Source organism: Xiphophorus maculatus, chromosome 16 (assembly GCF_002775205.1).
Source record: "Xiphophorus maculatus strain JP 163 A chromosome 16, X_maculatus-5.0-male, whole genome shotgun sequence".
Taxonomy (NCBI): Eukaryota; Metazoa; Chordata; class Actinopteri; order Cyprinodontiformes; family Poeciliidae; genus Xiphophorus; species Xiphophorus maculatus.
The window spans coordinates 6,800,004-6,823,922 of NC_036458.1; the positions used below are offsets into that span (position 1 = coordinate 6,800,004).

At 38.9% G+C, this 23,919-nt stretch overlaps 3 protein-coding genes across 5 annotated transcripts in view; 1 reads left to right on the forward strand and 2 right to left on the reverse strand.

Annotated features, from left to right (window-relative positions):
• Positions 1-83: 83 nt before the first annotated feature.
• On the reverse strand, positions 84-6,967 carry dnajc7 (DnaJ heat shock protein family (Hsp40) member C7). The gene is made up of 14 exons (XM_005796693.2): positions 6,849-6,967; positions 5,032-5,120; positions 4,812-4,936; positions 4,444-4,557; positions 4,028-4,102; positions 3,460-3,578; positions 3,178-3,331; positions 2,856-3,020; positions 2,306-2,397; positions 2,077-2,150; positions 1,847-1,993; positions 1,616-1,768; positions 1,441-1,503; positions 84-1,341 (listed from the first exon to the last, which is right to left on the reverse strand). The coding sequence occupies exons 1-14, from the start codon at positions 6,920-6,922 to the stop codon at positions 1,304-1,306; spliced, it is 1,482 nt and encodes a 493-aa protein (XP_005796750.1). The 5' UTR covers positions 6,923-6,967; the 3' UTR covers positions 84-1,303.
• On the forward strand, positions 6,943-9,986 carry nkiras2 (NFKB inhibitor interacting Ras like 2). The gene is made up of 4 exons (XM_005796694.2): positions 6,943-7,021; positions 7,998-8,120; positions 8,262-8,503; positions 8,770-9,986. The coding sequence occupies exons 2-4, from the start codon at positions 8,027-8,029 to the stop codon at positions 9,010-9,012; spliced, it is 579 nt and encodes a 192-aa protein (XP_005796751.1). The 5' UTR covers positions 6,943-7,021; positions 7,998-8,026; the 3' UTR covers positions 9,013-9,986.
• A 4,984-nt stretch (positions 9,987-14,970) lies between these two features.
• The window catches only part of znf385c (zinc finger protein 385C), a 146,922-nt gene continuing 137,973 nt past the window's right edge, over positions 14,971-23,919 (reverse strand). For all 3 annotated transcript variants that reach the window (XM_023349569.1, XM_023349571.1, XM_023349568.1), the window contains 5 exons: positions 22,827-23,222; positions 22,489-22,676; positions 21,112-21,210; positions 20,547-20,636; positions 14,971-18,367 (listed from right to left, as the gene is read on the reverse strand). In XM_023349569.1, coding sequence (XP_023205337.1) covers positions 18,137-18,367; positions 20,547-20,636; positions 21,112-21,210; positions 22,489-22,676; positions 22,827-23,222 — 1,004 coding nt within the window. In that variant the 3' untranslated portion in view covers positions 14,971-18,136. The remainder of the gene's footprint in view (positions 18,368-20,546; positions 20,637-21,111; positions 21,211-22,488; positions 22,677-22,826; positions 23,223-23,919) is intronic.

Genomic DNA, 23,919 nt, shown 5'->3' on the forward strand with positions numbered 1-23,919 from the left:
TACTGCTACACCAACCTTAATAATTATAGCATTCACTGACCTGTTCATTTAACAACCATGAGAAAACAAAGAAGAAAACAATATCGGGGAAACTAAGAGAAGGTCAACTTTATTGATACAGCTGATACCTTTCGAGAGGTAAAGAAAGGCTGGTTTCCAGAGGGCAAAGATGAGGAGAGACTTCTTTTTTCAAATTAGGAAGAAACAAAAATTTGCCAGGTTTCAAATATTTCACAGAGTCCGACTGTCTAAGACAAGAATAAAACATTTGCAATTTAATATTACATCTTGCTTTGAGCAAAACTAGATGGCTTGAATCAAACTCCAATAACAAAGGCAGAATAAGCCATTTAAGCAGACTTCATGCAAACCTAGCAAATCAATTATCTTCCCGCAGAAAGGCTCCATACGTTTCCTTTTTTCAAACAGAAGTGTCTTCATCTCATACTGACAGTTTGACAGCAAATTTACAATAAATATAGATATGAAAATAAAAAAAAAACTGAAAAACTTTAACATCACAAATTAACACTTTACATTCCAGTAAAATGTACAATGCAGCAAGCTCAGAATGGCAACACCAAACATAAAACCCATGACTCAGCCAGCAACAAAGCTGCCACTACTGACCTCACTGTCATCTCTCTAGTGTGCTTTGGCCATGCCATTTGTGTAGGTCAAGACCTCCATCTGTTTTCTGCTTCAAAAAAATAAAAAAAAAAGATCATCTGCCGCCTCATAGCCTACAAAGCGACGAGAAAGTGGGTTTTAATGTGAATTTGTAGCAGCCTGCTGTCATGTTCTTTGGAACGAGCGGGAGATGGGGCTTGCTCAGTGATTTTCCTCAGAAAACATTGATCAAGTTACCACATTTCATGCAGAGAATACTCCCTCAGCAGAAAAGTGGGCAAAAATAACCGCTTGCTAGATGTAATATTGCATCTCAACATTTTCTCCCAGGATGACATTTCAAGCTCTGACACAATTACTGCACAATTTCTCCGTCAAAGCTCCACAGATTATTTGGATTGTTGTTGGTAGCCGTTACTGATTTTTGAGTTTGTTTTATTCTGGAAGAAAAAAAAAAAAAAAACCCAGTAGGAATAATCGATCGGAGTCACCTTGGTGTCCTTGCTGCAAATAATTCACTGCGTGTGGTCACTGGGTTGCATTCATTCAGCCAATGGCATAGACAGGAATAATCTGACTTATAGTCAGTCATTAAATACAGATGGTGGGTAGTGGGGTCGACATTGTAGAAAAGTCCTGATGTTGTTACTGTTAATGCAGACACCACCTCCAATTAACCAAACTGGAAGAAGAAGTTTCCTGGTCCAGACGCTGATAAGCAACCAGAAACAAATTTGCACTTAGTATAAAAATCTTTTTTATATGCAAACAGCACATTTTACGCCAGGAGAAAAGATTTTCTTCAATTACCTTCAAAGCTAAAACCCCCTGGTCCTCCAAAGAATGCCTTGAAAATGTTGTTGGCATCAAAGTCTGGAAGAAAAAAGACAAAAGCAATCAACAACAGCATCACTTTAAGTCTTCTCATTTCAATCTGTTCATCTATTTAACAGATTCACTCCCTGTTAACTCCCTCCATACTGACCTCCCATGTTCATGCCGTCATCCTCCAGGTCCTGCCCGCTGTCATAGCGAGCCTTTTTCTTTGCGTCTGAAAGCACGCTGAAAGCCTCGCCCACTTCCTTAAACTTTTTCTCCTCTTCTTTCTGCACCTCAGTACTAGCACTGCTATGCCGGTCTGAAAGAAACAAAATAGAGACGTCATTGTCATATACATGTGTATTCTGCACCTGAAAGGTTTTTTAGCTTTAAGAACCTGGGTGATGTAAAAGTGCACGTTTGCGGTACGCTTTTTTGATCTCCTCTTCTGTGGCGTTCTTATCCACTCCGAGTATCTTGTAGTAATCTTTCCGCTTGCTTTTCTTTAACTCCAGTTGAGCCGTTTTGAGGAGATGTTTATGTTCTACAAAATAAAAAAAAACATATTGATTTTATTTATTATATTATAAAACAAGCAAATAATCTGTTGTAAATTTAGAATCTTACCTTTTGTCTTTTCTGTCTGGTACACCTTCTCATAATCCCTCACTCCCTCTTCATACTGCTCTGTGTCCATGTAGCTGAAACAAAATCTTACTTGTTTACCCACATAAAGCAATAAGCTGTCAGACTCAATACCATACTGACCATCGAGTTTGTAATGAGGTCAGAAATTTTAAATGCAATATATAGCATGTGCCTCTGATCATGACGAAGTTAAAAGTTGAGGACATACCACTGTGCTCTCCTTAAATAGGCCTTGATGTAGGTCTCATCCAGCTTAATGGCCTTTGTGCAGTCTTCAATGGCTTGTTCTAGTTTCTTCAGCTGAAGAAGAAAAAGAAAGAATAATGCAGAGCCTGATAATAAGCTCATGACTCAAGTCTAGTTAATGTGCAAATTGATAGAATATGGCATGAATACTAAACAGAAAAAGAACCTGAGTGTGAATTAGGATCATAGACTTACAGAAACAATCATAATGTCTTAAGCTTTTCACATTTTATCACATTACAGCATACAGGATGCAAAGTTTTATTTTATTTTTTATTTATTTATTTTTTTTACAAATACAAATCTGAAAAATTGTCTGAATCTGATTATTATACATTATACTATAGCCGAGGCTATATAAAACTTTTTGTAACATCAGATTTCATTTTACAATTATGACATAAAAGATTTAATGTTTGTGGCCATAGCGATAGAACAAGTGAAAACATTAGAGGAGTATAAACATTTTTAAAGGCGCTGAATTTTTTGACGATTGTCCAGGTGTTGCTGACCTTAGATCCAACTGTGGCTCTGTTGCAGTACAGTTTGGCATTAGTCTTGATGTTGTTTGGGTCTATTGTTAGGGCCTCTGAGTACAAATCATACGCTGCCTCAAAGTTGCCCTCCTTGAACGCCTTGTTCCCTTCTTCTTTCTTGGCTTTTAACGCTTTGGCATTCTGGAAAGACAAGACCACAAATTAGCCATAAAAGACACAAAGATGGTAAAATTAAACTCTAAATAGGTTAAAAAAATGTTCACTTGTATAGCTAAATTTCTTTATTAAAACAGAAAATGAATACTGACGGATAGAAATCTTCTGCTTAGTTACTCACTCTACATGCGAGTCGGGCCTTGTCGTGGTCAGGAGCCATACGCAGGGCCTGGACGAAGAACTGAACAGCCTTATCAATGCAGTCCTCATAATACAGACAGAGACCGCGCACGTAAAGAGCGTCAGCGTTGGTGGAGTCTATTCGGAGTATGTCACTGTGAAGAAACAGAAGGAAATATAGCAAGAAAGAAAGAAAATCTAGATTTTCCATGTTGTTACAGTAACTCCCTAAACAGATATTTTAAAAAAATCACAAAAATCTAATCTTTTTCTTATCTCTCACCTGGCGACAGACTGAGCTTCTGGGTATCGTCCCAGTAAGGCTAAACATTCTGCCTTCAAAATCTTGAACTTGTGACAAGCTGACGCACTCTCCAAGGCACGGTCCATACAAAACACAACCTAAAAGAAAACACACAGCATTTCCATTCTTTGGTTTATCCTGAGAGCTTCTGTAAACATGCATCTCAGTGAAATTCACTAACTACATTAATTACACACAAAATTATATATTAGTCTTTGTGAACGTCAAACGTCAGAATAGTCGTCTCCCAGAAACGTTTAGAGAACTTCCTGCTTTCCTTCTGCTGACAAGCTTTAAGGAAATGCTGATTTGCCCAGCAGGACTTGTCACCTACCAATACCTGCTTTAATGGTTGTGGCATCACTGTGCTTTACTTTCGAAATGTCTTTTTAATTGGCCTTATGCAATATAAGAAAAAAAAAGATTTTCATTTGCTGTAAATTGTGATAATCAACATAAACAGAAGAAAAATATATCACTGTGTGTGTAATGAATCTTTTGGAAAACTTTTCACAGAGGACTAAAAATAATCCAGTAAGAAGCTTACCATTCTGAAGTCTCTCTTTTCAAATCCAATCTCTGCCATTCTCTCATATTCAAGGATGGACTCTGCATTCTTTAGCTGCAAAATATGATTCTTAGCCTTAAGTAACAATGTGGAAAACTTGCATTAGCAACAAAATAACCAGTCACTTTCTGTGCCTTCATCAGTGCTTGTAAAACCAGTCTGACATGAGCAGGGCTACTTCAGAAAATAACTTGACTTTAACTCAATGATTGCTAAGTGAGAACCAGCTCCACTTGATCGTTTATACATATATATATATATATATATATATATATATATATATATATATATATATATATATATATATTACACATCTGGTCTGATCAGAATGTTTTACTGGTAGATAATCATATTAAAGTTTTTAGGTGAAACTCTAAAACTGAGGATGTGCTCACCTCCTGCTGGGCTTGGCTGTTATCTGGCTCCAGTTCCAGAACTTTCTGGAAACAGCGGCTGGCTGCCATAGCATTTCCAAGTGAGAGGTGGCACTTACCCTCTCGCAGATGTCCCTGCAAACAGGAGAGGCAAAGTTAACTGTCTAAAAAAACATAAGGTCTCCGAAAATTATATGAAAGGCATTCTGTGTTAAATTATACATCGTTGATGTATGCAAATACAGGAACTTATTATTTAAGTGGTTAAATGCATTGCAATACCAGTACAAAAGGAAATATGCAGAGTTCACATTTACAACAAAATACAATTTTTTAAGGTTTTATGCAACTGAAATAATTTCACAGTAGTCTCATTTTGCCCAGCTTACTTTCATAAAGCTGTTGTCTAGTCGCACTGCTTGCTGGGAATCCTCCAAAGCCTCCCTGTACCGGCACAGCATCATTAGCGTGGCCGCCCGGTTTCCGTAGTAGCTTGCATTTTTTGGAGACATATCTGAAAAATCAATCAATACGTTTCTCATTTCTAAAAAAAACACACCACTGATGACTGAATAAAACAGAGTCTAGAACAGTTTATTATGAATTTACCAATAGCCTTGGTGTAATAATTGAATGCCTCTGTGTAGTCCTTCTTGATGTAAAAAACATTGCCTTGCTCCTTGTATGCCTCTGCATCCCTGTGGGTAGAATTGGTCAAAGAAAAAAAAAAAAACATAAAAGAGAAATTAGAAAATGTAGGGGGTGTCTTAACCTTTATTTACATTTAACTTGCACTAAGCCAAAACGACTTCGTTTTGAGATAGCATTTATGAAGTCAGTCAGTCTAGTCAGTCACTGACTATCAGTCTGTAGGATCCAAAGGTCTGTTCAAAGATAATCAAAGATTCTGTTCAAGATTAATGAATAAACCCCATAATAAAAACTGAAGAATACAACAAACAGCCTAGGGATGAAGTTGTGAAAAATGCCTGAAGCTTGAAAGAAGCAATTTCCAACTCCACATCAAACAAAACTTAGTCATCTACTTAAACAAACAGGCCACACAAGGAAAGAGTTAATCAGAGAAGCACTGCGACTCTGGAGGAGCTGCAGAGATCCACATCTCAGGAAGAAAGGACCAAGTGATAAGATAACCGTTAGTCGTGCTCTCCATAAATTTGTCTTATCTTATGAAAGATCGGCGAGAATACCACTGTTAAATAGTAGCCACAAGACGTCTCTTTTGCAGTTTCCCCACAACCAATATGGGGGACAGCAAACATGTGGAAGAAGGTGTTATGCCCAGATGAGACCAAAATATAATGTTTTGGTCTACATTCAAAATGCTATACAAGGACAACTAAAACTACACATCTACCTGAGCACACCATCAACATGGTGTAAAATGCTGTGAGGATGTTTTTTGACCAGCAAAGCTGTTTGGGAAAATACATGGGAGTTAAATACTGGACTATCCTGGAAGAAATCAATCATAGACTGAAAAAGAAATGAGGCTGGGGTGAAGGTTCACCTTCCAGTACAGCATACTGAATCGTAAAAACAGCTACAAAAGAACAACTTGGATCACATGAACTCTTCAATACCAGGCCACTGCTGGAAGATTATATACAAGGAAGTAATGCAGAAGTTTCAGCTGTTTTAGGGCTGGGGCATACCTAAGTCTTGGAATGCCTGTCCAGTTTATATCAATTCGTAGCTACAGTTAGAGAAATAATGGAAAGTATTAGTTTAGAACATACTCATTTATGTCTGGACCTTAGTCTATTTGAGAAATTTGTGGCAAAACTTTAAAATAGATGTCCTCCATCCAGTCTGACTGAGCAACATTTACTTCTCCAAATCAGGAATCTAAAATATGTGGCTGACAATGTAAATACATTAGAGAACTTCTGGCCTGAGTTAGCTAAACATACGAAGAGCCCAGATAGCAGAGCAGAAATGTCTATTCCTGGAGAAGAGGTTGCTATTTTGTATAGCGGGCAGGGGAGAGCAGAGCCAGGAACATATGACACCATGCTCTGTACAACTGCCATTACTTTATTTGGAAGCCTTTCATGCTTTACATCACAGCCACGCAGAAAATGAATGGTGCCACTGAACAGACTATTCTAGAAAAAAAAAACATGATAATGATGGAGAAACAGAGCTCACAGCAGCATTAGCTTTTGCTCTACACGAGTACTGACCGCTCTATAGATCATGCAAAGTAGTCACGAGAGTTGGAGTGGAGGAAGACCAAACAAGCTACCATAATGTAGCTTAACAGTTAGCTGCAGAGCGCTAGTTAGCCATCAAAACACCTCACTCAAACACAAATGACAAGATAAGTTGATGGCGCGTAACTGTAAAAGACTTAGTTGTGTTTCTATTTCTGCCACTGACAACAAGTCACGTATTTCTCCCACCTTTCTATCTCCTCGTCACTAAGCAGTTCGATGTCAGGGTCCATGTTCACAGCATCACAATTCTCCGTCGCCATTTTGCCGTCAATGAGGGTGGGCGGGGTCTTAGACTGCGGTCGTCGTTACGTACACTGTAAACAGGAAGTGATCCGTTACCTAAGGAAAACGGACCGTCAGTAAGTCCAAATCAATAAGATACCAATAGATATCGATAGGCACGAATCGATAAGAGCGTATGCGTTTTTGTTAGCATATTTTTGTTGCACAAGTCAGGTCATACTTACATCAGCTTCGTACTTTCTGTTGATGTGGTTCCGTATATATGTTGTATTCATGCTAATGCTAAGCTATTTCTGAAATCAACCCTAGCCAACATATTTTTTTTCGTTAACTCCAGTTACTTTCATCAAAACGTGATTGATATTAGATTTCCATAACTTGCTAGCTCATTAAGTTACTTTACAAAAAATACTTTACAAAACTAATGAGCTAAAATTGTTTATGCAATAACTTTGGCTGTCAAACTATTGTTTCCACATGAGATAACTTATTTGTTCATTAACTGGACAAGCAAAAATGTAAAACATTGAATAAAAATGTATTACTGACCGGAAAGAGTTGGTTCTTTAGGTTGAAACGCCTCAAACAGCACAAACAAAGCTTTCCATTTAGCTAAATGATTTCCCTCCCTTATTTTTACCAGTCACATGACTCAGCAACTAACCTGTCAAGTTAAATGACCAAATGTTGACAGAAAAAAAAAATACCTTTAAGGTGTCCTTAGGAAAAAAATAAATGTCTCAGTAACCATTGATTGTATTAGAAAGCAGAAATTCAAATTGTCCTACTTGGTTACGAAATCTCCAGTGTGTGCCGAGCCAAACTTATTCTTTTAAATAATTTATCTCTGTGTCTTGACATTTGCTTAAGTAATAACATATCATGGGAAATAGCATGTGAGTAAATTAACTTTTCAAAGTTTTTTCAAAGTCTTTACATCCAGTTAAGAAATTTTATTGAAAAAAAAAACAGAAAAGAAAAGAAATACCAGAAATAATGTTTTTTTCTGCTGTTATTTTGTGATTTAGAACATGAACATATGAGATCCACTGTTTTTATTGACTTAATTGTATTTGTCTCTTTCGTCAACAGATTTTGTGACTGAAAATTGAGAAGTCATCATGGGAAAAAGCTGCAAAGTAGTTGTGTGTGGCCAGGCTGGAGTTGGTAAAACAGCGGTGTTGGAGCAACTACTGTATGCCAATCATGTTGCAGGTACGTCATCAGCCATTTGTAATTTGAGGACACATTTCTGTGATCCAAATCTGTCACCATTTGGAGATTTACTGTTAAAACCACTCCTCATTTTAACCAACGTAATAAAAAAAATATGGCGTTAACGCTCTCAATTTTTAGGTTCAGACCCCATGGAAACCCTCGAAGATATTTACATTGGTTCCATTGAAACTGACCGTGGCACACGGGAGCAGGTGCGCTTCTATGATACACGTGGACTCCGTGATGGAATGGAGCTTCCTCGCCATTACTACACTTTTGCCGATGGGTTTGTGCTCGTCTACAGCATCGACAGCAAAGAGTCCTTTAAGCGAATGGAGGCACTCAAGAAAGATATTGATCGCCACAGAGACAAGAAAGAGGTAACAACTGAAGGGATTTATTCAGGAATGCTTTTGTCAAATTGTGTCCAATTACGTTTTTCTAGCAGCTTAATAAAACATTCTCAGTAGAGTGTGTTAGCCATAATAATGCACAATGTCCACAGACATTGATTTTTCTGAGACGGGGTTTGTTAATGATTACTTTTCAAAGCATTTACCTCCATTATTATTCAATTCACATCAGGCACCACTTAATGAAGCGCACAGTGGTCTGTGATTGCTAATCCATTAATCCTGACCCACAGGTCACCATCATCGTGCTGGGCAACAAGCTGGACAAGCTGGACGAGAGGAGAATTGATGCTAACAATGCGCAGAACTGGGCGAAAAACGAGAAGGTGCGTCTGTGGGAGGTGTCGGTGGTGGACCGGCGCACGCTCATCGATCCCTTTGTCCACCTGGCCAGCAAGATGACCCAGCCGCAGAGCAAGCCCACCTTTCCTCTAAGTCGCAATAAGAACAAGGGCAGTGGCTCAACGGACAGCTAAGCTACCTGCTCTGCTCGCCTGGCTTAAACGAGGAGTTCAAAAGGGAATGGTAAAGGGAATTCTGTTTTAGTAAAAGTTTTAAAAATGTGGAGAGGCTATCACAAGAGAAAAGGCGCAATGATTGTACAGATATTTCTATCCAGTTGGTGCTGTTCTGCTGAAATGCTACTTTAATCATGACATTGAAAAATATTTATCTCAAACCACCAAGGAAAAGGATCACCATGTTGATATTATGTCAATGTTACTGAATCAAATCATGTTTGGACCACAGACTGTGTGCTTTGGACCCAGGTGTCTTAAACTGCTTACAATCAGCATTTTTATCCACAAAAAACAAGTTGCACATTACTGCTTTGATTTTATATACACTGAATGAACACACAAATGAAATCAAAAATGCAACCATGTTCACGTTACCTTATGACTGCTTTACAAACATGCTGAATTTCATTTTTTCTGAAAGAAATAATGACTGAAAGGATTGCATTGACATATTCTGAATAATCAATGGTGGTTTGTCGATGTGGATCTTTGTTACATTGTGCTTGTTTTGTGTTGCCCAATGATTGACATTCCTTGCAAAGTCTTTGTGGAGGATAGGCGCTGCTGGCTCAGGTGTTACTTTTCTGGTGGCTCCATGCAAAAACAGATGGCGCACAATGAAGTGAAATATCAGCACTTTGACCATTTAAGTCACTGTTGTGTATGATATGTTATTCCTGAGGTGTGAGTCATTTATTAACACTATATCATTATATCAGATCAGATGTGCTTTTGATGTTTGCTTTATCAAAACGGCAGAGATATGCTGAACATATATAAGTGTTTGTGCCATGTCTGTTGACACTATTCCACATTCAACATATTTAAGCTTTTGTATGGTCACACTTTTCAAATATCGACAGTTTGTGTCTGCTTGCATGTTTTGTAAGCAAATTAAATTCCTCTCAGTGTCGGACAGGGATGTTGACGCTGCTGTGGTTGGGCTGGTTTTGTTCAAATTGTCTCATTTAGCACAAGCTTAATCAAAAATAACATACAGAGAGGAAATTGCTCAAACCGTGTGTGTTTCCATCCATCCATTCAGTTCAATTCAATTTATTTATACAGCACCAATTCAAAACCAATGTCTTGAGTCATTTTACAAAACAATCCTTTTAATTCAATCAAACATTTTAGAAGAATTTGAAAGGGGAACCTGTTGACCTCCAGTCAAATGCCTGCGACTGAGCTACTAGCTCACGTTTTCTTTTAGTTCTTTCTAAATAAAAAACCAAAACTGTCATTGTAATTTGTAATTGCCTAACTTTAGAGAACTCTGTTCGGTCACTGCTTACGGAATATGGCACATTTAGTTTTATTTATTATTTTTAAATAATTTTAATTAATGTGTGATTTTTACAGAAAAGTTACTCTCATGTAAACACTAAAAAGAGGAGAATCAAATCCTTGGTATATAGTGCCCTCTCGTGGTGTCAACCAGGAATTGACTTTCCTTTGTCAACGCTTCCTGAAATGTTTTTTTTAGTCAAAACATTAGACAACTGTCATCACGTTAAAGATAATATTTATGGATTTTAATGGATAGCTTTGTGAGACATGGATTTCTATAACGTAATGTACATGCTGATGTAACAATTATTGTTCTTCATGATAATAAAAACAATAATAGTCTCCAAACTAATTCCTACCCGTTATAGGAACAGTTAGGAATGACCTTTTTCTAGTAATTTCTTCTAATATAAGAAATTAAAGAAATAAAAATTCAGTGTTAAAAATTTTTAACCACACCCCATGTATGACCACAGCCCATGTATGGAGGCTGTAGTGATGTGAAACAGTTCAGACGAATAGAAGTTCTTGAGGCTTAGTGCTTGTAAATATTTAGGAACAAATGGATTCTGTATTTCATATGCTTTTTCATAATCGTAATTAATTACTTTAAAACATATTAATTTAAAACCATATCTGTCCTTCACTCAAGCATTTGATGCGGCGCTAATAAAATGCAAATCTGCAATATGCACGAGCGAAAAACTTTTCAGTAACATCAGAAAAATGATTCTCCTGCTGTTTTAGTAAATCAGTGACAACTGGAAATGCTGCTGTCTGTGCTCGCTAATACGCAGTTTCAGCACAACACCGAAACATGCACTTAGTTGTGTAAGTCTGGCCCCATGAATAAACTGATCCGATAAATTAGCTTAGGAAAAATGATGCCAGACAAAATTATAGACATTTCATCAGAGGAAATGATCTGATAGATCCACATGGGGCATGTTGAGAGATTAATGCACGATAATGAGAAAACCTCAAGTGGAACATTTCTGAAATTGCATTATGCACACTCACTTTAGTTTCCCTAGAGGGTACCAGCACTTGTTTCACTCATGTTCTTTTTAATGATAAGAAGCAAGCCTCTGCACCTATGTTCCTTCCCTTAAAATGATTCAGTGAATGAATCATTGTAGAGTATAATAATAGTACAAAGAGAGGCTTACAAGTTGTCTTGTTTTCCTGGTCAATTCTTTTCTGAGAATGGCAGCAAAGGCTCTACTGAGTAGAATAAAGGATGGAAAAAAATCCACAACACCATTTGTTAAAAAATACACTGTGAAAAGGATAGATTTGTCACTCGCCTACATGATTTATGACTCTTCTTTCTCTGTTTGACAGCACAAACACGAAAGACAAATTTCTAGTTGCTAGTCACATTCACAGTTCAAAAAGGCGGCGCACTGGTGTCGCAATCTGAAATACTCTGCAGCAGCAGCAGCAGCAGCAGCAGCAGCAGCAGCAGCAGCAGCAGCAGCAGCAGCAGCAGCAGCAGCAGCATGTCTCTGGATAAAAGGCTGAGGAACCACACTTTTTATATGTTGGGGGAAAAAAAGCTGACTTTAACCCTCAAAGCCTCTGCACTGGCCCAAGTTTCACCGTCGCAGAGGCAATTCCACACAACAGTGAACACATTCAGCCTAAATGCCAACACCACCTTTATAGTCTACTCTTCCAAGCCATGATTTTGGCAACAGTTGTCAACCTAATGCTGAAGATTTGAGATAAATTATTTGTCCTGAAAACACATTGTCACTGTTACACTTCAAGAACTCTGTTTCAAGCAAACTCTCACATTTCGGAAATTAATGTATTTAAGTAACTAATTATTTATCAAGACCAGCTCAAAACAAAGGTGAGCTCACTGAGCTTCTTCAATGATCTACTGATCACTCTCAAATCTTTCTGCAGTTTTTGTTCAATGCACTGCAACAACCATCTGGAGTGCAATAAGAAGGTTAGATGTTGCAGACTTACAAGAAAAAAGAAAGAGAAAATCATCCTCTCATGATTTAGGTGTATCATTCTTCCAATCATTCAGTATAATAGTGGTTTCAACATGTTCCCATTTACTGGGTGTATAGGATGTCTGCAGCTGTCACTCGTAGCACCAGGAACAGCCTGGATATTGAAAGCTATAGGTGGCATGATACAAGCATATGTGTATGAATAAACTCTGATAACTTCATAAATAATTTAAGTTTTTTTATGTTCTAGCCAGACTGACTGTGTAGGAGTTAAAAGCTACTATTTCTCTCCATATCTTTAAGAAATTTAAAATGTGTTGTAAAATTTGTTGCCAATTTTGCCCATTTCAAGTCAAGATTAAGAAAACCCACTGGATTGATTCACGTTATGAAAACCTCCTTTGCACTTTTACTTTAATTGGGCCATACTGCAGATGTTTTGTTGCTGCTTTCCAGATCATCAGCTGAACAATGACGTTTCCTCACTGAAATAGAATAATTTCTCTATAAATGCAGTTTTCAAGACCTCCACCATCACTTGTAACTGTGCTGCACAGAAGTATTCATCAAGTCTTGTGTACACAGCCTGAAAAGTTGCAAATTGTATTCCTCCCGGAACACATAGCTATTAAAATCCAGCATATTTGTAAATTATTTACTTTTCATTTCGCGCTGATCAGTCTTTAAAGCCAAATGCTGACTATTCTAAGCTGTGTTTTTGACTACATAAAGCACTGCAAAACTGTCTATTGGAAACACATTCATCATTGCACTCAAGCCTGAAAAACTCACAACCTCCCTTTTTCCTGCAACCTACTGGCTTGCACAGTTTGGAAGAGTGTGCATAAAACATACTAATCTTCATGTAAGGTCTGAAGACCACTGATTCATGGTAACAGTTTCTCTGCAAGATTTTGTAGGGTTCAACCAAAGCAGGGATAAGACTTGATACAGATTGCAGCTACACTGTCAAAAGCATTTTTGTAATTTACTTGGAGCACCACCAGCCTGGTAAAACACACCTGCTAACATTCAACACAATAACGAACCACCGCGAGATCAACGGTTTAGCGGCGTGCTCAAAACAGATGGACAATCTTAAAGAATAAGCAGTGTGATATTGATGCACTCTAGAAGATCACTCCAAGAACCTGAAGATACATTTCCCATTCCAGTTGATTTCATAATCACGTTGCAGACTTTGGAGTTGAAGGGGACCTCAATGGCCCTTTTTTCTTCTTCACACACAGTATGTCATTGCCCATAAATCCTTTTCACATATTTCTTTTGTGTTTCCTGCAAAACCTTTTACACATGGAAAAAAAACCCAAAACAAAAACAACAAAAAAACATAGATACACAAAAGTTAATTTCCAAATAATTAAAGAGATTTTCACAAGTTTGAAAAAGCTTTATTTCCCCAAATCCAACCCACTTTACTTATAATGTACAGAAATGTATTTGCTCATTTTATTTCTCATCATCCCATCCATGTGTACAGTGTTTCCTGCCCTCTGGAGCTATGGAGGGATACCCTGAATGGATGGTCATGTTAACATTTGCTCAACCTGTCACCCCTGAGAAGGCCTTGTTAATGCAACGTCATGATATTGTCTGTAAAAGGCCTTAAGTTACAATATTATTTCAGTAACTGCCAGCATGGTGGAAAAAAAAAGCTCACTCAAATCTTTTCGCTTTAAATATTTTCTGTTGTACTTTAAAAAACATGTTGATAAAACCATGTAAATAAAGAAGAAAAATAATAAAGTCCCCCCACGCTGTTTTCAAACAGGTATTCAACAATAACGTCATCTAAACTCTCTTCTATAATATTTATAATACAGATAACAATAATGACTCTGGTAGAATCTCTATAATTGCTCTATTTCTACATATAATCTGACTTTTCTTGGTTATTTAATTTAAGAAAAATGGTCACCCGGGTCAGAGTTCCCACTGAGCAATAGAAAGAAAGAAACAGTGAAGATTAAAGGCTGGCTGGTTCACTGAGAAGTGGGACTGGGGAGAACCATCACATCATTATGGCGAGGAGACCTGGCGGCTTTGCTAACCTAGAACGGCTTGGGAGTCATTAGAACACAAATACACATCGGATGAAGAGGGTTTTTGTTAAAGCACAAGCACTGAATGGCAGTTACAGGTTATTTACGAGAGGTGGCACTGCTGCGTCAAACACATGTACACACGTTGCACAAATGCATAGGTTCCTGTAATTGAAGAGAACATGATTCGGTACGACTGCTGAAGAGAGGATGACACATGCGCTCCAAGTCCTGTGTTGAGACCTTGCCAAGAGTTTGTTTTCGGCATAAGGAAAGGGGAGAATGTCAGCAGATATCCTGCGTGGGAGTCGGCGCACGAGCACAAACAGCACAATGACAAGTCGATGCTGCATATGTGTCACTTCCACATCACTCGTCGCTGACGTAACAATGTTTTTTTTTTCTCTCAGTGGAAGTCATACAGAGGTCCTACTGCTCCGCTGAAAAGTGAAGCGGCAGTGTCATATGGCGCTTAAGGCAGCCTCCCTCCCTACCCTCCGCCCCTTTCTCATGTCGAGACTGGCCATGAGCATCAAGCATCAAGGGCAGCAGCTGCACAACTTTTTTTATTTCATTTGACTTTTCACTGACAAACCAGAATTGGCCTTGGCTGTGGTGGGGTACACAATACACTGTATGAGGAGTTTACAGCAGAGAAGAGATAAAGTCATTGACACACCAGACATGAACATAAACATACTGAATGTATTGCTTTAAATGTGAGGCTTGTCATCATTACAGATAAACTATAACAGGATCATTCTCATTTGATTGTTTCTTTTTTTCAAAACAGAATTTGATAAAACATACACCTACAAATGATAATAAAAGAAGAGAACATCAACATAAAAATCATTGCTTTTGTAAGTAAATCCATTTTAAGGTGCTTTTTAATGTGGTTGCCATGGCACTGTGCTTTGTATCCCCTCCTTTCCACACGCTGCGCTCAGACACAGCACCGGGACGTCAATCAGAATATGGCTGAGCAGCCTTCCCACCCGCTGTCAAATTTTTCCATCAAACACTGAAATCCTATCAAGTCATCAAGTTATCCATTGTGTTCTCATTATGTGCTTTGATTGTGTGCGTCATTTCCTTGCTCCTCATCGGCTTAAACTGAGATCACAGCAGAAGAAAATCAGGGTCAACGTCAAGGTGATGGCAGTGAGGTGAAAGGAAAATGGGGTTAAAAGAAGTGAGGATGGGAGCGAAACAAAGGGGAATTTGGCAGGATAAGACGTGTATAGCTGCAAAAAAATATTTTCATGCCGCTACGTTAGGAAAAGCATAATCCCAGGTTGCATGCATGAGTAATACTCTGAAGAAAGAATTCAGATTCCAAAGAGCAGATTTGCTAACTGAAAGATAGTTTCATTGACAAGCTGACCTTTTTTGGATCTTACTGACTGTTTAATCCTGGTATTTAAAAAAAAATTAACTTGGACGCAGGGGCTGTTACTCTTACTTGAAAAGAAAGAAACAGACATCAGTAATGCAGTTTTTTTTTTGCATTTTAACACAAACAATACATAATTATAGACCTACAGTGATGTGTCGCTTTTGTCCTTGAGAGCCTTTAAAGTGATTATTTTGAATTTTTGAAGCGAGCTTCTGCTAAAAGATTAAAAGGCGAATAATTTCTTACCTTCAGTAATATATTTATTGACTTTCTTGTTCATCTTAAATCCAGATTAGTTGGTTTCAGAGATTAAAGTTAGCAGGTTTCATACCTTCATAAAACACCTCCACCAGTCCGTCTGTCTGTCTGTCCATCCCCTGTCTATGTCTACTTATCTAGCAGGGTCATGGGAGTGCAGGTGTTTCACATCACGCTTCACAGTCCAACAAGACAAACAACCAAGGCAAGGCAGCATTGCAAGCAACTGTGCCTCAGTGCTGGAAACAACTCCTATCTCAAAAAACACACCTTGAAACCATCGTCTTGTTCACATCAGGCAGTTGTATGCACAAAAGCCAATTAATATTTACAAGGGAAATCGAGGCTGACCCTGGATCATCCCATGCAAGACATGAACTTAGAGTTTAACGTTTCTGGTCAGCGCAACAGATCGATAGAAATGTGAGAAGGTCTAAAAAAAATATATAAATTACCATTCATACTGACCTCTGAAAAGTTTCTGATTTTTACACTGCTTTGGTTTTAATTAATTTGGTTAGTCTGAGAAGAAGTGCTTTTCATGCTCAACATGTGTGTCAATAACTAACCAATGTTAACATGGTATCAGATTAGGGTTGATAAAAAATGATTTGTGTAAATTATTGTGACATTTCTGAAGTTGCAGTTCTTTTAAGAAAGCAGAGGCCCACATTGGCTCCATTTAGGCTATATGCTAACTTTAGCTTGGGACCGACTAATCTGGATCTATAAACGAAGGTTCTACTAATACTCCAGCCGCAATATTACATATCTACCTTGCATTTCCATAGCATAGGAAGATTTTGCCTAAGGAGAATTGAGCTCCTGCATTGTCTTCCTACATATTTGAGATCGTAGCATGCATAATCTGATGGTCTGCTACACCAGACTGCCACAGATTTGTAGGACATGTTGGAATATAAACCCCTTCTCACTCATGTAGCAATGTGCCACTGTTACAGCATTTTGCACAACTGTGACTAAAATATTACAAGAATTACCCAATTATATATATGAAACAAGCTTTGTATTAGGACTGAACCTGAATGAATAACTTTCTCTTTGACTAATTTGGCAGATAACTTATCTTACCACTTGGTATGAGTAGAGCAGTGAAGATTCATTCCCAGATCATACAAATCTTTGGTATAAAAAAAGAAAAATACATCATTCTGATGTAGCAGAACCCAAAACTACACATCACTGATCCCAAGACACATGCACTATTCAAACTGAGATGGCATCAAAAGCTAAACATGTACTTCAAAAGCATTATAGGACTCAATGTGCCATAAAATTGCCTTAATTATTATGTTAACACTCATGTAAATGCCTTTTTAAATATGCCAGCATACATGGCCAGGCAGAATCTGTGATGGCAGCTTAGACGTGCCATGTACTGTAGGTAAGACACCAACACCTTGTAAGCTTTTAACAAAATCTCACAATAAAAATTCAGAACTCTACCCTTAAACTAAGACGTTTTATGTTTTTTTTTAACCATATTCACAATACCATGCAACAGCATTGCTTAAGCTTGTCAGCTGAAAACACTGATGAGTAAGGCTGGCCTCTGCAGCCATACATGTATGGCTTTGCTTCAGCTGCTTTACGGACCTACAAGAACAACTTTTCATCAAGCCTCCAAACATAGAAGATAAAAAAGGTTTTATAAGAGCATCAAGTAAAGGGACCTTATTTTGTGGCAACCACACTAAACATACATCTAGATTTTTTTCTATATATGTTTTCTAATAAATTACACAATAATATTTATAATTTAAACCATGTTGACCCATGAAATGGCTATAAATGCGGCCTCCTTGTGCCAGTCACTGTCTGGAGGCCTGTGCTGCTCTTGAGGTCGCCATCAAAGGAGCAGAAAGAAGGCATGAAAGGGGATCTTGGCCTTTGTGATGAGAAGCACTCTCAGGCCATCAGGCCTGGTGATAAATTGGAATTTGTGCACTCTTCCCATTTTAAGTCAAGTGGGCTGCATAGTTTGGATGTGACCTTTGTTGCGTGGTCACACTAAAACGAGGGCCTTGGATTTGGTAAAGGGACAGGGCCAGAGCTTAACTGGGATATCGGTTAAGTCCTTAATAAGGGGAGAAGATGATGGGTGTGTGCGTGGCCCGCAGCGGCCCCGGAGCAGGCCGGAACAGTGCAGGGCCCAGGAATGGGGTCTGGATGAAGGTGGTGGTGCCCACCGGGTGGCGCAGAGCCAGCGGGTTAGTAGCCACTGTGCACAGAGTTGGTGGGGTGAGGGGGCTGGGCAGGAAGCCAGCAGTCAAACTCTTGGTCAGCTGCTTCTGCAAGGCCAGTTTGGTCTGGAGAAGACAGGAATGGGGGACCGGTAAGAAGCAAGAGAAGGACACAACGAGGGCAGAACACAACAGTGATCGGGCAAACATGTTTCTCGAAAACATTGGCCCTTCGTTCAGACACTCAGCTGCAGTGAAGGAATATGCAAAACACCTCTGAGCAAATTATATTTACTTCTTTTCACATGAAGAATAGATGAAATATGAATTTATCCACAGGTGTCCAAACTTGCATAAACAAGATAGACGATAATAGACAATCTAGGAGTATGACATGGACACAATCATTTTCATCACTAAGTTGAAGAAAATATGTAGCTCTGAAGCTCATAGTTATTAAAAGGGTTATTCTGATCTTTTATGAAGATTACTTTACTTTAAGATTAGTCAATGAAGTTAACCTGATTACCCAGCTCATGTACACTGTTGTTCAAAGCTTAAAGGTTTGCTTCCTATACATATATATTTTAAATAAAAGGGAGTTACCACAATAACAAAAGCCACAAACTGCTTAATAAACAGCCTCCAAATTCCTGGATACATTTCTATCAACATAAAAGTCTCTCATAACCTCAAGTTGATTCCAGTTGTGTGTTTGTATTAGTATTAGTTTAGGCTGATGTCAGCAGACAGCTCCCCTGGTCCAACTGGTAAATTTAATCGAGAGCTGCGTATTTAAACTGCTTACTTTGAAGCCTCCTCTGGAAGCCACAGAGCAAAGCCCATCCATTCCTGCTCTTCATACTGTGTCTGACCTAATCAGTGTCACGTTTGTTGTAATGGACGTCTGCTCTGTTCCGTACTCTGGGGGTGTTTGCTGCTGCTGCTCCTCCTCTTGCCCCTGGCTGTCTGCATACGCACAGGAAAGGGCAGAGAGGTCCTAGTGCAAAACTAAACAGCCAAATATGGCATAACTACTAATAAAACTGACTGTTGTGACCAAAAATAATTTTATCTTCATTACTTTTTCATAATTTTAGGGAGGATAAACGTCAAAATGCCACTCTTAAAAAAATGTATTACAAAGATAGCCCTATAGATGCAACAAGCGTACTCACACCCCTCTGACTTCTTTCACTTTTTGCCACATAATAACCACTGAACAGATTTTAAAGGGCCTTCAGACCAACACTAAGTTCCAAAAAAATTGTGTGGAAGGAAAATGACATGCTTTTAAACAACATTTCACAAATATAAATCTGAAAAGTGTAGCAAACACATGGACTTAATACATAAAAATATATAAAAAAACCTGAACATGCTTTTATATTCAGCCCATATGAATGAATAATTGTGGAACCACTAGTCTTTAGTTTTATGCTGTTGCTAATAGATGTTGAGCAACATAGCTCCCCAGAGCATGATGCTGCCACAAAAATATTTTCAGCATGGGCATGGTTTGCTTTAGCATAGTTTGTTTTCCCTCACACATGTAATCAAAATGTTTCATTTTGGTCTCTTTGACTGTAGACCTACTTACCGTTTTTGTGTTCACGATATAGCTTGTTGAATAAGGACAACCAAAGCGAGCTTTAAACTTCTCCACAACTTTATTCATGACCCATCTTGTGTATTGCTAATTGGATCGCAGCTGAAGGCAGCTGAATGCTCAGGGTTAGACGTATCAAAGTAAGAAGGTTGAATACAAATGCACTCTACACTTTCCAAGTTTTATTTGCAAACCTTTGAAAACCATGTACCATTTCCAAACCAATAGTTGGTCTATTACCTAAAATCTGTTGAAGTTTGTGGCTGCAATGTGAAAAAATGACATAAGTTTTAAGGGGCATGAATAGCTTTATAAAGTGCTGTGCATCTGAGATACAAACTGTTTTATATATTTGTCTTTTGCTAAATATCATAGAAGAAGCTTGAGGTCCCAAAGTGTTTTTTCTTTCTTTTTTGCTAAAGATTCACCTTATATACTTATATAAACAGGTCCCACTATGCTGGTAATGAAGGTAAACATCTTTTGTAATCTTTAACTTTGTGGTCTACAGAGCATAATATTAATAGCTACAATGTGAAAAAAGATCAGAGCCACCCCTTTAATGTACTTTAATGTAAAAGTGACTTCCTTATTTTCTTTGCTTAGTCCCCTGGCCATAGTCAGACCTAAACTTCAGCCAGCACAAGTCTCTCCTTCCAATTCCAAACCGCAGTCTCAGCCTCGCCTGCTACTGACCTGCGAGGAGAGAGAGGTGAGGTTGCACTGGGTGAATGCTTTCTTCATGGCAGACACAGCCACACCTGCATAGCCACTCCATCTCACGTTCTGTAGGATGAAGGAGGAGGAAGAGGTGGAGGAAGAGGAGAAAAGAGAGAGGTGGGGGAAGTGTATATATGACAGGAGTGGAAAAGTGATTAATCTAGAGTGCTGAATCAGGCTGCTGTTGCCAGAGTTGGACAGCGGGGAGAGCAGGACTAATTTAGACTTGTCTCAGGGGTCGGGGACTCACCGACTATAAGAGTGTGTTTAACCTCTCTGACATTACAGAGACACAGGCATGCTGTCACAACATGATACACTGTAGAGACCTTTAAAAGCCATGGGATTCTGTGTTTTTTATGTCCTGAATGTTATGAACAGTTGCGATAAAAACACCATTAACTCTGAGAGTGGAACTGAAACGATCCAGTTCTGGCAAATATATATACACTGTGTTGAAGCATCTCTACTGTAAGAAAACAGAATTGTTTCTTGTTTGTCTTCATGCATATTCGCCCACATCTTCAGGGCTGAGACTCACCGTGAAGCTGGAGCTCGGCTGGCTCTTGCTGTGGGGGGTAAATTTGGGTTTGGGCGGTTTTCCGGCCAGCCGATCCTTGTGCCTTCTGCTGTTCATGTGCTGCCGAGACCAGCAGAAATACCATTAGCCGGTTCACAAGCATCTGTCGCACCACAGCGGAACAACCTCAAATGTTGTCCGTTGAATAATAAATACACGCTGGGTATGAGGTGCACAGAAATTACATTGCATTACTTTATTAAAGCTGCCCTGCCGGCTGCGGTACCCTACAGGCCTTTGTCCTCCTGGGAACAAGGACGTTTATATAAGACTGGTAGAATGCATTTAGGGCTAAAGCAGACTGGGAGCTCATACACATGCCAGCACATTCTCTGTTATTTTTCCACATTCCACTCCAGTGTAGACAGTCTCATGACTCACAGAAATAGTATTAAGTGAACATCAAAAGGAGAGAAATTACTTCCCGACTGTGGTTTGATGCTAATACATCCAGAAGAAACACATAAAGCACAGTAGCTTGCAATAAGTGGCAAATAAACACCTGCTCTCTGGGCATTTTGTTAAACTAATAGATGGTAAAAATAGCACCTTAAATGTAGTCTTAATAGCTTTATTCATGTGCCAGAGTCATTAAAGAAAGTGCCACAGATCACTTGCATCAAAGTTAAAATTAGCTTTTGGATTAAATAGTCTTTAAAATTCCACCCTTCATGTTTATCACCAATCTAACCAAATTTAATGCAGTAGATTAGAGGTGAATGTAAAGTCAAGCTAAACATGCAATTTTAAGCTCCAAGTGTTCATTGTAGTGGATAAAGATCTGCAAGCGCTTCGGTTTTCTGATTAATCCTGCAGCCACATCGTTTCTCCGTGGAGCGGGTTTGAAGAAATTGTGAGCAATGTTTTCTCCACTGCCAGGTGATTTGGGACTTCAGTGCGTTTCCCAGCAGAGTCAACATCACTTCTATGGCCTTTTTTACAAACTCATATCAGGTTGGCAGCACTCTCGCTTGGTATGTCTCAACAAATCTGTAGGACTTCTCCCAATCCCCTTATACACCTTCATTTTATATTTCAAAAGAATAAAAAAGCTTGGAAGTCCAGAGTATTACTTATGCTCAGCAGACTATCTTCCTAATGGTGTTTTGGTCGGTTTTGCTGCCAAAGCAAGCCAGAGTCCAGTAGACTCCTAAAGGTATTGTGCTCATCAACCGTTTGACAAACCACTTTTGCGTTTGGCACACTGCATTACGAAGCTGAAAGGGAACCCAGACTGGTCAGTAGATGTGGCCCCATATGCAACAAACTCCCAAATTAAAAAACAAAAAAATATTGCTCAAAGGTTTAAACATATATGAATTGCAATTTAATCTTTACCTGGCTAAGTTGGGTTTCAGAGTTCACAAATATTTCACACACTTCACACTGGAAGTTCTTGCTAGGCACCCCGACGCTGCCTTTGCTCCCCAGTCGCTTACTCTTGCAGCCAGCTCGAGCTGCCACTACTTTCCCCCTACGGCGCGGCAGAACACTGTGACCTTCCAGCATCAATTTGTGCTTAGTACCTGATGGAAAAAAAGAAAAAAAGAAACATAAATTTGACAGGCTCTTTGTTATCCAAAGCCTTTCGCTTCAAGAAATTTCAATGGCAAATGTAAGTGGCTTTTCGAAACATGAAGAAATGTGTACAAATCAGGGTCACAAGTTGACCATACCGCTGTTATGTGCTTCGAGTTGGGAGGTGGAGTTGACTGTGACTTTACAGACAGGACAGTGGAGGTGAGCTTTGCTCTTCTTGGGGTCTTTGTTGTCATCCATGCAAGGCTCCCCTGGTGTGATAGAAGGGTCTGCAACATTACTTGACTCGCCGGTCAGACACATAGCCTCAGTGGCCTCTATGGGCTCTGTGGCCTCGGCGGCCTCTGCACCCTCCGGAGTGCTGGTGTCTGACGCCGTCTCAGAGAGCTGAGAGGAAGGCGAAATCTGAGGAGGGGAAAGCGTGACCAGCTCCACAGAGGAAACCTCAGACACCGGTGTCAGCATGACCGAGCTCCTGGGACTCTCTTCCAGTTTTCCCTCCAGGATACTTGGTTCCAGATCAAACTGAAGACCTGCAGAGAAGTAGAAAAGAAAAGGTGAATATCGGCAAACTGGATGTTCAGAATAGGACCAACCTTGTAAATACTGGCACTTTTCACTTCGAGGCTGTTGTGCTTTATTTTAAATTAAGGCCATAAGGCCAGATCAAAGGTGTAGAAATGCAATCTGTTATTTTATTTCTGTTGCTGTTGGTATGTGAGCAGAAGAAAAAAAAAGCTGAAATAAACAAACCATGAGCGTGATTTAAAAAGTGATCCTGAGCAATATTTCTTTATAGATTTTGAAGGACTTCCAGAGCTTTTCTTTCACACTTTGTCTGCTTTATTAGCTTTATTGTCAGTCCAGTATTTTTTGACTGTTCGATAAAAAACACATGCAAATATGTACAATTTATTGCCCACACATATAGGAATTTATAGGACCAAAGAATGAATTTGCAGATTCACAGATTACTTTAGAAATTAAAAAAAAACCCTTATCAAATATGCCCTAGTATGAAACAAATATATGTGAGCCATGCATAAATACATTATGTGTTAAATGATTTACAGCTTCAAAACATATATTTCAAGGTTATCATCCTTACTTACTCATGTAGAAAATAAATAATTTCTCAGTGGGTAAACCTTTTTCTGTTTACTTTTTAATTGCATTCGACACAAAGAAATCAGAATGAATATTTCTGGTTGGCGCTGGTATTCTCTATGA

What these genes read in the sequence shown, in the direction of transcription:
- dnajc7 (XM_005796693.2), bottom strand. Translation starts at nt 6,922, where the DNA reads ATGGCGACGGAGAATTGTGATGCTGTGAACATGGACCCTGACATCGAA. An exon ending in AGTGACGAGGAGATAGAAAG is followed by an intron (nt 5,121 to 6,848) that starts GTGGGAGAAATA and finishes TTCTACCCACAG; the next exon opens with GGATGCAGAGGCATACAAGG. An exon ending in GAGCCACAGTTGGATCTAAG is followed by an intron (nt 2,398 to 2,855) that starts GTCAGCAACACC and finishes TTTCTTCTTCAG; the next exon opens with CTGAAGAAACTAGAACAAGC.
- nkiras2 (XM_005796694.2), top strand. Translation starts at nt 8,027, where the DNA reads ATGGGAAAAAGCTGCAAAGTAGTTGTGTGTGGCCAGGCTGGAGTTGGT. An exon ending in GTATGCCAATCATGTTGCAG is followed by an intron (nt 8,121 to 8,261) that starts GTACGTCATCAG and finishes CTCAATTTTTAG; the next exon opens with GTTCAGACCCCATGGAAACC. An exon ending in GCCACAGAGACAAGAAAGAG is followed by an intron (nt 8,504 to 8,769) that starts GTAACAACTGAA and finishes CCTGACCCACAG; the next exon opens with GTCACCATCATCGTGCTGGG.